Source organism: Gopherus evgoodei, chromosome 3 (assembly GCF_007399415.2).
Source record: "Gopherus evgoodei ecotype Sinaloan lineage chromosome 3, rGopEvg1_v1.p, whole genome shotgun sequence".
Lineage (NCBI taxonomy): Eukaryota > Metazoa > Chordata > Testudines > Testudinidae > Gopherus > Gopherus evgoodei.
Window position 1 is genome coordinate 223,088,807 of NC_044324.1, and position 15,926 is coordinate 223,104,732.

General features: G+C 55.1%; 1 protein-coding gene across 2 annotated transcripts in view; it reads left to right on the forward strand.

The window, feature by feature from the left end:
• BUB1 (BUB1 mitotic checkpoint serine/threonine kinase) overlaps nucleotides 1–15,926 on the forward strand; it is a 74,148-nt gene that overhangs the window by 47,060 nt on the left and 11,162 nt on the right. For both annotated transcript variants that reach the window (XM_030558221.1, XM_030558222.1), the window contains 2 exons: nucleotides 13,363–13,503; nucleotides 14,574–14,689. In XM_030558221.1, the coding sequence (XP_030414081.1) occupies nucleotides 13,363–13,503; nucleotides 14,574–14,689 (257 nt within the window). The remainder of the gene's footprint in view (nucleotides 1–13,362; nucleotides 13,504–14,573; nucleotides 14,690–15,926) is intronic.

The window sequence follows — 15,926 nt, forward strand, 5'->3', positions numbered from 1 at the left end:
CCAGGGAATCCGCTGCCTGGCAGCTCCCCGGCTCGCGCCGTGGTAGAGCTTACTGCTCCTGCTGCTTCTGTGCCAGCTGCACCACAGCTAGACAGCTCGTCTAAGATGGCTCGCCCGGCACCGACGACGTCGGCACCGTCGATCCCGGTCCCACGAGGGCCGTAGAATCCGGTGCCTGACGGCTCCCCGGCACGCGCCGTGGTTGAGCGTATTGCTCCTGCTGCTTCCGTGCCAGCGGCACCGCAGCCAGAGAGCTCGTCTACTCGGATCGCCCGGCGCTGACACCTGCTACGGCACCGATGACGTCGTCACCGTCGATCCCGGTCCCACAAGGGCCGTAGAATCCGGTGCCTGACGGCTCCCCGGCACGCGCCGTGGTTGAGCGTATTGCTCCTGCTGCTTCCGTGCCAGCGGCACCGCAGCCAGAGGGCTCGTCTACGTCGGATCGCCCGGCACCGACACCTGCTGCGGCACCGATGGCGTCGGCACCGTCGATCCCGGTCCCACACGGGCCGTAGAATCCGGTGCCTGACGGCTCCCCGGCACGCGCCGTGGTTGAGCGTATTGCTCCTGCTGCTTCCGTGCCAACGGCACCGCAGCCAGAGAGCTCGTCTACGTCGGATCGCCCGGCACCGACACCTGCTGCGGCACCGATGACGTCGGCACCGTCGATCCCGGTCCCGCAAGGGCCGTAGTATCCGGTGCCTGACGGCTCCCCGGCACGCGCCGTGGTCGAGCTAATGCTCCGGCTGCTTCCGTGCCAACGGCACCGCGGTCAGAGAGCTAGTCTAAGTCGGATCGCCCGGCACCGACACCTGCTGCGGCACCGATGACGTCGGCACCGTCGATCCCGGTCCCGCAAGGGCCGTAGAATCCGGTGCCTGACGGCTCCCAGGCACGCGCCGTGGTTGAGCTCCTGTTCCGGCTGCTTCTATCGGCACCGTCAATTCCAGTCCCACAAGGGCTATCGAATCCGGTGCCCGACGGCTCCCCGGCACGCGCCGTGGTTGAGCGTATTACTCCCGCTGCTTCAGTGCTGACGGCACCGCAGCCAGTCAGCTTATCTAACTCGGTTCGCCTGGCACCGGCACCTACCGAAGCTCTAATGACCTCGGTACCGTGGATCCCGGCCCCACGAGGGCCGTCGAATCCGGTGCCTGACAGCTCCCCAGTACGCACTGTGGTTGAGCCTGCTGTTCCCTGCACGCCGGAGATGTTACCAACGGCGAGGGCTCTCAGTGCCATGACAGAGTCAGTGCTGCCTGACCCGGGCACCGCCGGTACGGGTAATACAGTCTCTTCAAGGGACTGTCCCCTGTCAGTACAGCAGAGCGGCACCGTCCATGATCACGGTCCCGCAGACGCTCCAAGTCCTGTCGGCACGCCGGACACCACTGGCAGTCCCGGTACTGTTTTCCTCGGTACTGGTCACACTCGCTGCACCGGTCGGTATCCCGTTCGCCGACCCGCTATCGGCACCGTTCCGACATCTGGCACCGGGGCAGGTACCTTGACTCCTGTAGCTCTTCTCCGAGCCTCGAGATCTCGGTCGACCTCCCGACACCGTTCTGGTTGCGGGTCTGGATCTCGTTCCAGGTACCGATACGCCTCCCGATGCCGGTCCCCGGTGCCGAGTTGGGCAAGGTCCGAGTGAGTCAGAGACTCGGCCCGTGCCTTCTTTTAGTACCTCCATGGCCATCCGGACACGCATCCGTGTCATCCCATATGCGCAGATTTTATGCTCAGGACCACGATCCTGATATCATGGCCAGCGGGCGCCAGCCCCAAAGCAGAAAGAGCCTTGGCGAATGCAAGGTGTACTCTGCAGGGGCCCTGCGCCTCTGGGTAGCAAAGCAACAAGCCTTGCTTAGCTGCGATAATTATAGCACCTGGGTGGAGGAGTTTCTCCCTCGAACCTCCCACCTAGAGTTCGCTGCCGTCTTGGAGGACGGGGGAAAGAATTTACCCTTTGTTGGTAAAGGCATCTTCGCGGCAGAGACAGCCCCAGACTGCGAAGCCTGCTGGACAATAGGGTCCTAATGCGTCTCAGCGTGTATACGCTTGCGACCAAACGCAGGCCTTTATGGCCCCAGCCGCCATACTCTGTGCCTAGCCAGAGGCAGAACTCTGGAAAACGGCAAGGCCAAGGTGGTCGCAGACAAACGTCAGGCCCCCTAAAAAGCCAGAGTCGAGGTCCCTCGCAATTACCACTGGGACCAAAGACGGACCTTCCAAGGTTCGTCGGAGGGCGGTGTACCAGTCGCAGGATGGGGTCCTGATCCCGCTTTCTCCTGGCATGGCCCCAGTTACTTTTAGATCGCTGGGTCCTGCGCACGATGGAGCATAGGTACCACCTTTAAATTGCTCCAGCCCTGTCCCCCTTCAGCGGACGAAAGGGGCTAGGGGTTTTACTCCCGTTATGCCCTAGTCCCCCACTCGAACACAGGTCTCAGACCTCCCTGGTCCTGCATGGACTCAACCGGTTTGGGATAAGGTTAAAGTTCTGCATGGTATCCCTGGGAACCATTATTCCATCCTTGCCTCCTGGGGGCTACTATGCCGCCCTGGATAGGAAGGACGCGTACTTTCGCAATGCCATCTTCCCTCCGCACGGGAGATGCCTCCGCTTTATAGCCAGCGGTGAATACTCCCGGTTTACGGCCATAGTCGCCGCCTACCGTAGCTATGTCGGATATGCGTTTTTCCGTATTGGGACGATTCGCTTATCCGAGGAGACTCTGACGCACAACCCACTCAGCCGTGGGCATCGTCACGGTCTTATTCACAGATCAAGGCCTGATGATTACTATAGAGCAATCCACTCTGGTTCCCACGCAGAGGTTGGGCTTCCTAGGGGCTATCTTGGTCTCCTACCTAGCCGGAGCCTGCTTATCGCAACTGCGGTTTTAGGCGATGGCATCAATCATCTGAGGTCTGAAGGCTTTCCCAACGACCTCAGCTCGTTCTTGTCTCAGTCTCCTGGGTCCATGGTTGCCCGTAAGTTTGTAACCAAGCACGCCAAGCTCCGCCTCCGTCCTCTCCAAGTCCGGCCCACCTCGGCGTACCGCTTGGACAGGGAGCCAATGGTCATGGTAGTCACCGTTCCCTCGAACGCCTTAGGCTCCCTAGAGTGGTGGCTAACCCCCTCCTTGGTGTGGACAGGATGCGGTTTCATCCGCCCCAGCCCTCACTGCCCCTGACGGCGGACGCATCATCTCTCTGCTCGAGTGCTCATGGTCACCTCCGAGCTTAAGGCCTTCGGTCTTCTAGGGAGCTGGCATTCCTCATTAATGCCCCAAAAATCAGAGTAGTCCGCCTGGCATGCCAGGGGTTCCAGCGGCAGCTGCGAGGCCGTTGTATCTCGGTGTTTACAGCCAACACAATGGCCAGGTGCTTCATAAGCATTCAGGGGGGACATAGTCCTCCCCCCTTTTTTGTCAGGAGGCCATCCATTTCCGGGTCTTTTGCATGGCCCGCTCGATGGAGCTGGCGACGTCCTTTCTCCCAGGCGTTCGGAACGTCTTATCTCTTTGACTCAGCAGGTCTTTCCTGTCTTACGAGTCATCACTCTGCCCCATGTGAGGCGTCCCGCTTTCCGGAGGTGGAAATGGTTCCTCACACAGACCTGTTCGCTCACCGCGAGTGCAGGAAATGCCAGGTGTTCTGCTCCTTCCAAGGTCTCTCCTCGGAATCGATCTTGGACGCATTCCTGATACCGTGGAACGGCCAACTGCATTATGCCTTCCCGCTGTTCCCACTGGTTCGTTACGTCCTGCTCAAATTCCGCAGGGGCGGAGCGTGCGTCATCATGATCACTCCAGAGTGGTCCAGGCAGCACTGACATACCACGTTGCTCGGCCTGTCAGCCCAGACCTCATCACTCAGGGCAATGACAGGCTTCGTCACTCGGACCTGCAGCCTCTTCGCCTCACGGTGGCTCCTGCGTACCTGAGTTGGGGTGACAGGCAGCCTTCCACCTGGTCAACGTACCGAGCCAGGTGGAAGCGTTTCCTTTACAGCTGCAGTACGCTCGATCTTGCTCCTGCTGAGGTCTCGATCCCCTCTATTTGGCCTGCCTCTGGCCTTCAGCGGCAGGATCTGGCGGTATCATCGCTGAGGATACTCTCAGCAGCCGTCCCTACCTTCCAGCAGGCTAAGATGGACGTTCAGTGTCCCACGCTCTATGGGTTCGAGGTCCCTCAAGGGCTTGGAGCGCTTGCACCCTCGGGTGCGCCGCCCAGCCCCGCCCTGGGGCCTCAACCTAGTCTTGGCCAGACGGGTCTCTGAGATCAGAGCTCTTACGAAGGTTCCACAAAGACAAGGTGCAGTTGTGACCGCACCCGGCTTTCCTCCCTAAGGTGTTTTGGCCTTTCATGTTACCCACAGCTCAACGCAATGGGCATAACCGTTGCACTCCTTGGACATCTGTGGAGTGCTCGCATTATGTTGTGCTGACAGAATCATTTCCTAAGGTGCCCCAGCCCTGCCCCGGTAGCGGGCCAAAGGGAGGGCTTGCTTGTTTTCCTCTCAGAGGATCTCATCTTGGGTGATGGCGGACATCCCCACTTGTTCTGATTTGGCTCATATTTCCCCAAGCCACATCACCGTGCATTCTACCAGGGCTCAGGCTTCATCTGCCGCCTTGCTGGCTCGTGTTTCTACCCACGAGACCTGTCGCGAAGCTCCATTGGTCCTCGGTCCTTACCTTTGCTTCGCAGTATGCCCTGGTTCAGCAGTCAAGAGAGGCTGTAGCCTCTGGCTCGGCAGTTTTATTCTGCCACATTTCACTCCGACCCCACCGCCTTTGTAAGGCTTGGGATTCACCTAACTGGAATGGATATGAGCAATCACTCGAAGAAGAAAAGACGGTTACTCACCTTTGTAACTGTTGTTCTTCGAGATGTGTTGCTCATATCCATTCCGCACCCGCCCTCCTTCCCCACTGTCGGAGTAGCCGGCAAGAAGGAACTGAGGAGCGGGTGGGCCGGCAGGAGTATATATGGAGCGCCATGGTGGCGCCACTCTAGGGGGCGACCTGCCGGCCCACCGAGTTGCTAGGGTAAAAGTTTTCCGACGAATGTGCACGCGCGGCGCGTACACCTAACTGGAATGGATATGAGCAACACATCTCGAAGAACAACAGTTACAAAGGTGAGTAACCGTCTTCTCTCACGAGTGGTCGATCTGTCCAGACATTATTCATTCTGTTTTCCGGAAGTGGGGATTTCCCCGCATAGACCCCTTCGCTTCCCGCGAGAACAGGAAATGCCAGATGTTCTGCTCCTTCCAACGTCCCTTCCCTGGCTCGATCTCGGACGATTTCCTGATACCGTGGATGAGCCAACTGCTTTACGCCTTTCCACCGTTCCCGCTGGTTCAAAGGTCCTGCTAAAGCTCCACAGGGACAGAGCTCGCTTGATCATGATTGCCCCAGCGTGGCCCGGGCAGCACTGGTACACCATGTTGCTCGACCTGTCGATAGCCAGCCCAATTACCCTGCCTCTTCTCCCAGACCTCATAACTCAGGACCACGGCAGACTTCACCTCCCAGACCTGCAGTCCCTTCACCTCACGGCATGGCTCCTGCATGGTTGAGCCAGTCAGAGTTACGCTGCTCTGCCTCAGTACAACAAATACTCCTGAATAGCAGGAAACTTTCTACTCGGTCTTCGTATCTGGCCAAGTGGAAGTGTTTTTCCTGCTAGTGCGAAACGCAAAATGTTACTCCCAGTGAGATCTCGATCCCTACTCTCCTGGACTACCTCTGGTCTCTCAAACAGCAAGGCCTAGTGGTATCATCATTGAGGGTGCACTTGGCGGCCATTTCTACCTTCCACCCAGGGGTGAGTGGCCACTCCGTGTTTTCACACCTATGGTTTCCAGGTTCCTCAAGGGCTTGGAGCGCCTATACCCCCAAGTATGTCGCCCTGTCCCTACCTGGGACCTCAACCTGGTCTTAACCAGACTTATGTCTCCACCATTCGAGCTGTTAGTAACCTGCTCGCTGCTATACCTGTCCTGGAAGAGAGTTTTCCTCGTAGCCCTTACATCGGCCAGACGAGTCTCCGAGCTTTGTGCGCTCACGGTGGACCCACCGTATTCTATCTTTCACAAGGACAAGGTGCAGTTGCGACCACACCCAGCATTCCTCCCTAAAGTGGTATCGGCCTTCCATATCAATCAGGACATCTTCCTTCCGGTCTTCTTCCCGAAGCCGCACTCATCGCAACGGGAGGAACAGTTGCACTCCCTAGATGTCCGTAGGGCGCTCGCATTTTATATCGAACGGACGAACCCCTTTCCTAAATCGCCCCAACTCTTCGTCGCAGTGGCAGACCGAATGAAGGGCCTACCTATCTCCTCTCAGAGGATCTCCTCTTGGGTGACGGCATGCATCCGCACTTGTTATGACTTGGCTCATGTTCCCTCGAGCCATCTCACTGCACATTCTACCAGGGCTCAGGCTTCATCTGCTGCCTTTCTGGCTCATGTACCAATCCAGGAAATATGTCACGCAGCTGCCTGGTCCTCAGTCCGCACCTTTGTTTTGCATTATGCTCTGGTTCAACAGTCTAGAGATGATGCAGCCTTTGGCTCAGCAGTTTTGCATTCTGCCACATCTCACTCCAACCCCACCACCTAGGTAAGGCTTGGGAATCACCTAACTGGAATGGATATGAGCAATCACTCGAAGAAGAAAAGACAGTTCTTCTTCGAGTGATTGCTCATATCCATTCCAGTTAGGTGTACGCGCCGCGCGTGCACATTCGTCGGAAAACTTTTACCCTAGCAACTCAGTGGGCCGGCAGGTCGCCCCCTAGAGTGGCGCCACCATGGCGCTCCATATATACTCCTGCCGGCCCACCCGCTCCTCAGTTCCTTCTTACCGCCCGTGTCGGTCGTTGGAACAGTGGAGCGCGGCTTAGCTGACCTCCACTTCCCTAGCTACTCGTTTTCTCGTATATAATTATGCAGTTATAACACTTTTATATATATATTTGTATGGTTATACGTGTTTTCTTTGCTAACATGGTTAGTTTAGTTAGCGGGGTTCAGGAAGTAGCCCCTTCCATGAGCCCAGTGCCGGAGCCATGCATGGGTTTTAAAAGGGGCCCGGCTTGCCAGAAGCCGCGGCTGAAGAGAGATCTACATGACTCCTGTTTGAAGTGCCTCAGGGAATCACACTTGACAGATAAGTGCCCCATTTGCAAGACTTTTAAGCCGAGAACAAAAGGTGCGGGACTTTCACTTACCCCTCCACCTTGGGCGCCGAGCGATGTTCAAGCGGCGGGCAGAAGCGCCTCCTCGGCACCGGACCCCGCCGGTACCACCAAGGCCTTTCGGCACCGACCGTCGCCGGCACCGATGTCGACTCGGCACCGCTCCCTTCTTCCGAGGTCGAGAGAGTCTACGATTCCTGCTGGTGCCTGGCGGCTCCCCGGCACGCGCCGTGGTTGAGCCCCCTGCTCCCGCTGCTTCCGTGCCACCTGCATCGCAGCCAGAGAGCTCGCCTAAGTTGCGTTATCCGGCACCGTCACCTGCAGAGGCACCGATGACTTCGGCTCCGTCGATTCCAGTCCCCCAGGACCATGGAATCCGGTGCCTGGCAGCTCCCCGGCTCGCGCCGTGGTAGAGCTTACTGCTCCTGCTGCTTCTGTGCCAGCTGCACCACAGCTAGACAGCTCGTCTAAGATGGCTCGCCCGGCACCGCCGACGTCGGCACCGTCGATCCCGGTCCCACGAGGGCCGTAGAATCCGGTGCCTGACGGCTCCCCGGCACGCGCCGTGGTTGAGCGTATTGCTCCTGCTGCTTCCGTGCCAGCGGCACCGCAGCCAGAGAGCTCGTCTAAGTCGAATCGCCCGGCGCCGACACCTGCTACGGCACCGATGACGTCGTCACCGTTGATCCCGGTCCCACAAGGGCCGTAGAATCCGGTGCCTGACGGCTCCCCGGCACGCGCCGTGGTTGAGCGTATTGCTCCTGCTGCTTCCGTGCCAGCGGCACCGCAGCCAGAGGGCTCGTCTACGTCGGATCGCCCGGCACCGACACCTGCTGCGGCACCGATGTCGTCGGCACCATCGATCCCGGTCCCACAAGGGCCGTAGAATCCGGTGCCTGACGGCTCCCCGGCACGCGCCGTGGTTGAGCGTATTGCTCCTGCTGCTCCGTGCCAGCGGCACCGCAGCCAGAGGCCTCGTCTACGTCGGATCACCCGGCACCGACACCTGCTGCGGCACCGATGGCGTCGGCACCGTCGATCCTGGTCCCACAAGGGCCGTAGAATCCGGTGCCTGACGGCTCCCCGGCACGCGCCGTGGTTGAGCGTATTGCTCCTGCTGCTTCCGTGCCAACGGCACCGCAGCCAGAGAGCTCGTCTACGTCGGATCGCCCGGCACCGACACCTGCTGCGGCACCGATGACGTCGGCACCGTCGATCCCGGTCCCACAAGGGCCGTAGTATCCGGTGCCTGACGGCTCCCCGGCACGCGCCGTGGTCGAGCTAATGCTCCGGCTGCTTCCGTGCCAACGGCACCGCGGCCAGAGGGCTGGTCTAAGTCGGATCGCCCGGCACCGACACCTGCTGCGGCACCGATGACGTCGGCACCGTCGATCCCGGTCCCGCAAGGGCCGTAGAATCCGGTGCCTGACGGCTCCCCGGCACGCGCCGTGGTTGAGCTCCTGCTCCGGCTGCTTCCATGCCAACCGAAGCCTCTGAGGCACCGACAACATCGGCACCGTCGATTCCAGTCCCACAAGGGCTATCGAATCCGGTGCCCGACGGCTCCCCGGCACGCGCCGTGGTTGAGCGTATTACTCCCGCTGCTTCAGTGCTGACGGCACCGCAGCCAGACAGCTTATCTAGCTCGGTTCGCCCGGCACCGGCACCTACCGAAGCTCTGATGACCTCGGTACCGTGGATCCCGGCCCCACGAGGGCCGTCGAATCCGGTGCCTGACAGCTCCCCAGTACGCTCTGTGGTTGAGCCTGCTGTTCCCTGCACGCCGGAGATGTTACCAACGGCGAGGGCTCTCAGTGCCATGACAGAGTCAGTGCTGCCTGACCCGGGCACCGCCGGTACGGGTAATACAGTCTCTTCAAGGGACTGTCCCCTGTCAGTACAGCAGAGCGGCACCGTTCATGATCACGGTCCCGCAGACACTCCAAGTCCTGTCGGCACGCCGGACACCACTGGCAGTCCCGGTGCTGTTTTCCTCGGTACTGGTCACACTCGCTGCACCGGTCGGTATCCCGTTCGCCGACCCGCTATCGGCACCGTTCCGACATCTGGCACCGGGGCAGGTACCTTGACTCCTGTAGCTCTTCTCCGAGCCTCGAGATCTCGGTCGACCTCCCGACACCGTTCTGGTTGCGGGTCTGGATCTCGTTCCAGGTACCGATACGCCTCCCGATGTCGGTCCCCGGTGCCGAGTTGGGCAAGGTCCGAGTGAGTCAGAGACTCGGCCCGTGCCTTCTTTCGTACCTCCATGGCCGTCCGGACACGCATCCGTGTCATCCCATATGCGCAGATTTTATGCTCAGGACCACGATCCTGATATGATGGCCAGCGGGCGCCAGCCCCGAAGCAGAAAGAGCCTTGGCGAATGCAAGGTGTACTCTGCAGGGGCCCTGCACCTCTGGGTAGCAAAGCAACAAGCCTTGCTTAGCTGCGATAATTATAGCACCTGGGTGGAGGAGTTTCTCCCTCGAACCTCCCACCTGGAGTTCGCTGCCGTCTTGGAGGACGGGGGAAAGAATTTACCCTTTGTTGGTAAAGGCATCTTCGCGGCAGACAGCCCCAGACTGCGAAGCCTGCTGGACATTAGGGTCCTAATGCATCTCAGCATGTATACGCCAGCGACCAAACGCAGGCCTTTATGGCCCCAGCCGCCATACTCTGTGCCTAGCCAGAGGCAGAACTCTGGAGAACGGCAAGGCCAAGGTGGTCGCAGACAAAAGTCAGGCCCCCTAAAAAGCCAAAGTCAAGGTCCCTCGCAATTACCACTGGGACAAAAGACGGACCTTCCAAGGTTCGCCGGAGGGCGGTGTACCAGTCGCAGGACGGGATCCTGATCCCGCTTTCTCCTGGCATGGCCCCAGTTACTTTCAGATCGCTGGGTCCTGCGCACGATGGAGCATAGGTACCACCTTTAAATTGCTCCAGCCCTGTCCCCCTTCAGCGGACGAAAGGGGCTAGGGGTTTTACTCCCGTTATGCCCTAGTCCCCCACTCGAACACAGGTCTCAGACCTCCCTGGTCCTGCATGGACTCAACCGGTTTGGGATAAGGTTGAAGTTCTGCATGGTATCCCTGGGAACCATTATTCCATCCTTGCCTCCTGGGGGCTACTATGCCGCCCTGGATAGGAAGGACGCGTACTTTCGCAATGCCATCTTCCCTCTGCACGGGAGATGCCTCCGCTTTATAGCCAGCGGTGAATACTCCCGGTTTACGGCCATAGTCGCCGCCTACCGTAGCTATGTCGGATATGCGTTTTTCCGTATTGGGACGATTCGCTTATCCGAAGAGACTCTGAGACACAAACCACTCAGCCCGTGGGCATCGTCACGGTCTTATTCACAGCTCAAGGCCTGATGATTACTATAGAGCAATCCACTCTGGTTCCCACGCAGAGGTTGGGCTTCCTAGGGGCGATCTTGGTCTCCTACCTAGCCGGAGCCTGCTTATCACAACTGCGGTTTTAGGCGATGGCAACAATCATCTGAGGTCTGAAGGCTTTCCCAACGACCTCAGCTCGTTCTTGTCTCAGTCTCCTGGGTCCATGGTTGCCTGCAAGTTTGTAACCAAACACGCCAAGCTCCGCCTCCGTCCTCTCCAAGTCCGGCCCACCTCGGCGTACCGCTTGGACAGGGAGCCAGTTGTCATGGTAGTCACCGTTCCCTCGAACGCCTTAGGCTCCCTAGAGTGGTGGCTAACTCCCTCCTTGGTGTGGACAGGGATGCGGTTTCATCCGCCCCAGCCCTCACTGCCCCTGACGGCGGACGCATCATCTCTCTGCTCGAGTGCTCATGGTCACCTCCGAGCTTAAGGCCTTCGGTCTTCTAGGGAGCTGGCATTCCTCATTAATGCCCCAAAAATGAGAGTAGTCCGCCTGGCATGCCAGGGGTTCCAGCGGCAGCTGCGAGGCCGTTGTATCTCGGTGTTTACAGCCAACTCAATGGCCAGGTGCTTCATAAGTATTCAGGGGGGACATAGTCCTTCCCCCTTTTTTGTCAGGAGGCCATCCATTTCCGGGTCTTTTGCATGGCCCACTCGATGGAGCTGGCGACGTCCTTTCTCCCAGGCGTTCGGAACGTCTTAACTCTTTGACTCAGCAGGTTTTTCCTGTCTTACGAGTGATCACTCTGCCCCATGTGAGGCGTCCCGCTTTCCGGAAGTGGAGATGGTTCCTCACACAGACCTGTTCGCTCATCGCGAGAGCAGGAAATGCCAGGTGTTCTGCTCCTTCCAAGGTCTCTCCTCGGAATCGATCTTGGACGCATTCCTGATGTCGTGGAACGGCCAACTGCATTATGCCTTCCCACTGTTCCCACTGGTTCGTTACGTCCTGCTCAAACTCCGCAGGGGCAGAGCGTGCATCATCATGATCACTCCAGAGTGGTCCAGGCAGCACTGACATACCACGTTGCTCGGCCTGTCAGCCCAGACCTCATCACTCAGGGCAATGACAGGCTTCGCCACTCGGACCTGCAGCCTCTTCGCCTCACGGTGGCTCCTGCGTACCTGAGTCGGGGTGACAGGCAGCCTTCCACCTGGTCAACGTACCGAGCCAGGTGGAAGCATTTCCTTTACAGCTGCAGTACGCTCGATCTTGCTCCTGCTGAGGTCTCGATCCCCTCTATTTGGCCTGCCTCTGGCCTTCAGCGGCAGGATCTGGCGGTATCATCGCTGAGGATACTCTCAGCAGCCATCCCTACCTTCCAGCAGGCTAAGATGGACGTTCAGTGTCCCACGCTCTATGGGTTCGAGGTCCCTCAAGGGCTTGGAGCGCTTGCACCCTCGGGTGCGCCGCCCAGCCCCGCCCTGGGACCTCAACCTAGTCTTGGCCAGACGGGTCTCTGAGATCAGAGCTCTTACGAAGGTTCCACAAAGACAAGGTGCAGTTATGACCGCACCCGGCTTTCCTCCCTAAAGTGTTTTGGCCTTTCATGTTACCCACAGCTCAACGCAATGGGCATAACCGTTGCACTCCTTGGACATCTGTGGAGTGCTCGCATTATATTGTGCTGACAGAATCATTGCCTACGGCGCCCCAGCTCTGCCCCGGTAGCGGGCCAAAGGGAGGGCTTGCTTGTTTTCCTCTCAGAGGATCTCATCTTGGGTGATGGCGGACATCCCCACTTGTTATGATTTGGCTCATAGTTCCCCAAGCCACATCACCGTGCATTCTACCAGGGCTCAGGCTTCATCTGCCGCCTTGCTGGCTCGTGTTTCTACCCACGAGACCTGTCGCGAAGCTCCATTGGTCCTCGGTCCTTACCTTTGCTTCGCAGTATGCCCTGGTTCAGCAGTCAAGAGAGGCTGTAGCCTCTGGCTCGGCAGTTTTATTCTGCCACATTTCACTCCGACCCCACCGCCTTTGTAAGGCTTGGGATTCACCTAACTGGAATGGATATGAGCAATCACTCGAAGAAGAAAAGACGGTTACTCACCTTTGTAACTGTTGTTCTTCGAGATGTGTTGCTCATATCCATTCCGCACCCGCCCTCCTTCCCCACTGTCGGAGTAGCCGGCAAGAAGGAACTGAGGAGCGGGTGGGCCGGCAGGAGTATATATGGAGCGCCATGGTGGCGCCACTCTAGGGGGCGACCTGCCGGCCCACTGAGTTGCTAGGGTAAAAGTTTTCCGACGAATGTGCACGCGCGGCGCGTACACCTAACTGGAATGGATATGAGCAACACATCTCGAAGAACAACAGTTACAAAGGTGAGTAACCGTCTTTTACTCACCTTTGTAACTGTTGTTCTTCGAGACGTGTTGCTCATATCCATTCCAAACCCGCCCTCATTCCCCACTGTCGGAGTAGCCGGCAAGAAGGAACTGAGGGGCGATTGGGTCGGCAGGAGTATATATCCGGCGCCACTCCAGGGGGCGCCCAGCCAACCCACCGAGTGTTTCTAGGGTAAAAATCTTCCGACGAACGTGCATGCGGCGCACACACGCCTAACTGGAATGGATATGAGCAACACATCTTGAAGAACAACAGTTGCAAAGGTGAGTAACCGTCTTTTACAAAGGCGAGTAACCATCTTTTCGTGCTTATCACTAGATTGTAGACTTGTGTTCCTCTATTTATTCACATTTTACATACAGCCTACAAATTCTCTCTCCCTTCCATGAAGTCATTGTTGAAAACCCTTGGGACGAGGGCTTAATTCGCAGACTTCTATCAAGGCTACCTAAACCGCTGAGTACCTACTCCAATACTTTTGAATGGAAATCCAGTCTTCCCACTATCAAACTGAAGACTGAACTTACACTGGGTAAGAACCGCCATTTTGACGTATTGATTGCACTCTGGAAATTGCTTTAGATACACTGGGCAGTAAAAAAATAAATTCTTAAATTCTTTTACATTTATTCAGAAAACCTTCCAAAAATTGGTCCCAGATTGTTTAAAGATTAAAGAACTTAGGGTTCAACAGTGGACCCATTTAAAAATTGCTGTATTTTGATATTATCTGCCTCTCTGTCTCTGACAGGGAACCAATAAAGTACTTAACATGGAATTCTGAGCCTTGTATGGAACAACAATAGTCCTGTTTAAACATAGATGTTGTATGTTATAGTAATTACATCATGGCTGCATGACTTAAATGTTAGTGTTCCCATTAATGGGGTATACTTTAGACTCTGACTACTCACATGCAGTTGTAGGCAAGCAGCAGACACCACCAGTTTGGTCAATATAATATACCCTCTCTACACACATGCTCATAATTCGAAAGCTTATTATGTCTACTTTAAGATGAGGTCTGATGTGGAGCTGTCAAATGGTGCTGTTACCAAAGAAGCCGAGATAAACAATGACACCAGTATGTTAAAATGACCACTTTGAAATATTTGCATTTGTTTCTGTTAGTTTACTGACTATGTATTATTTCAAAACTTAAAATTGGATTTCTTTGTGGCCTCAATGCATCACAATAACAATCTAAATGATAAAAACAAATCTGATTATAAAGTTGTACAGGTATCATTGAAATGTATCTGGTGATGTTTCTAGTCAACTTCATTATCATCTTGCTCACTGTTATGATCTCTGTCAAGAATGCTTGGGTTACCACAGTGTTCATTGCCTTAGCACAGGGGTGGCAAACTTTTTGGACCCAGGGCCACTTCAGGGTTGTGCAATTATGTTTGTTACACAGCATGAGGGTACACTGAGAATGACAGTAACGGTGTTTATAACACGCCAAAGCAATAACATACAGTGCTGCTGTAATGCGCTTGGACAGTTCCTTCTGTCTAGAAAGCTTTGCTGAAGAGGAAGCTTTGTAAATAGAATTCATTAATTTATTGTATCTTTCATCTCCTTCCTAAACTGCCAAAGGTCCTAAATCATTCCATGTGGATTGCTTACTTGGAGAAGGGGCTTTTGCTCATGTCTATCAGGCTTCTGTCCTGGATACAAATAACCCTAAAAATAACCAGAAAGTAATATTAAAGGTAAGTGGCTTTGGTTCTGAATAGCTTGTCATATAACTTTTAGAGCTGGCTTCATTGAGGTCCCTTAGTAATTCAACCAGTAGTGTGAGATGTGTAACTTAAGTGGATTCCTTAAAGTACCTAACCTCTAAGGCTGGTTCTCAACCAGAGGTACACGTACCCCTCAGGGTATGCACAGTCTTCTGGGGGTACATCAACTCATCTAGATATTTGCCTAGTTTTACAACAGGCTCCATAAAAAACACTAGTGAAGTCAGTACAAACTGAAATTTCATATAAATGACTTGTTTATATACACTGACATGTAAATACAATATCTATATTCCAATTGCTTAATTTTATAATTATACGATAAAAATGGAAAGTAGGCAATTGTTCAGTAATAGTTTGCTGTGACATTTTTGTATTTTTAAGCAAGTAGTTTTTAAGTGAGTTGAAACTTGGGGGCTACACAAGACAAATCCGACTCCTGAAAGGGGTACAGTAGTCTGCAAAGGTTGAGAACAACTGCTCTAAATGGACTTTGTCTGGCTTCAGTTTCCAGCCATTGGTTCTTGTTATGCCTTTCACCACGAAGTTAAAGAGCCCTCCCATACCTGGTATTTTTTCCCTCTGAATATACTTAGATGCTAATCAAGTCAGCTCTCGATCTTTTTTACATAATTCACTGTAAGGCATTCATTCCAGCCCTTGAATATATATGTATATATATTTTTGTTTGGCTCTTCTCTGCACCCTCTATTTCAGAGAATGAGAAAACCAAGTTTTTAAATGTGATTTTTTTTTTTTAACCTTAGTGGTTTCAGTACATAGATTCCTTGGTCCTAGTTCTTAATGCGAAGTGGTAATTGGGTTTCCAGTGTTGTACTAGCCTCCTCTATGGCTAATTGTCGTAAATTGTCACTTTAAGCAAGATGTGTACTGCCTGCAGTAGTTTTAAATACCAATTTTTGTCTTATTTTAAATAAAAGACAATCTATATAGAAATAAGAGCTTCTAACCACATGGACAACCATATTGCTGTGAGCTGAATTGTTAGAGCACTTTTTCAAGATCAGTCGTACAGTTCAAGGCCGAAAAGTTTGAGATCGCCTAGTCTGACATACAGTATATCACAGGCCACCAAGGCCACTGGGCAGAGAACAGAAGGACTAAGGTGCACCAAGGCCCTGCCATCGCAGGGCATTAAATGAGAGATACCCATAATATTAAATCTCAGCAAGGTGGAAGTAGTGAA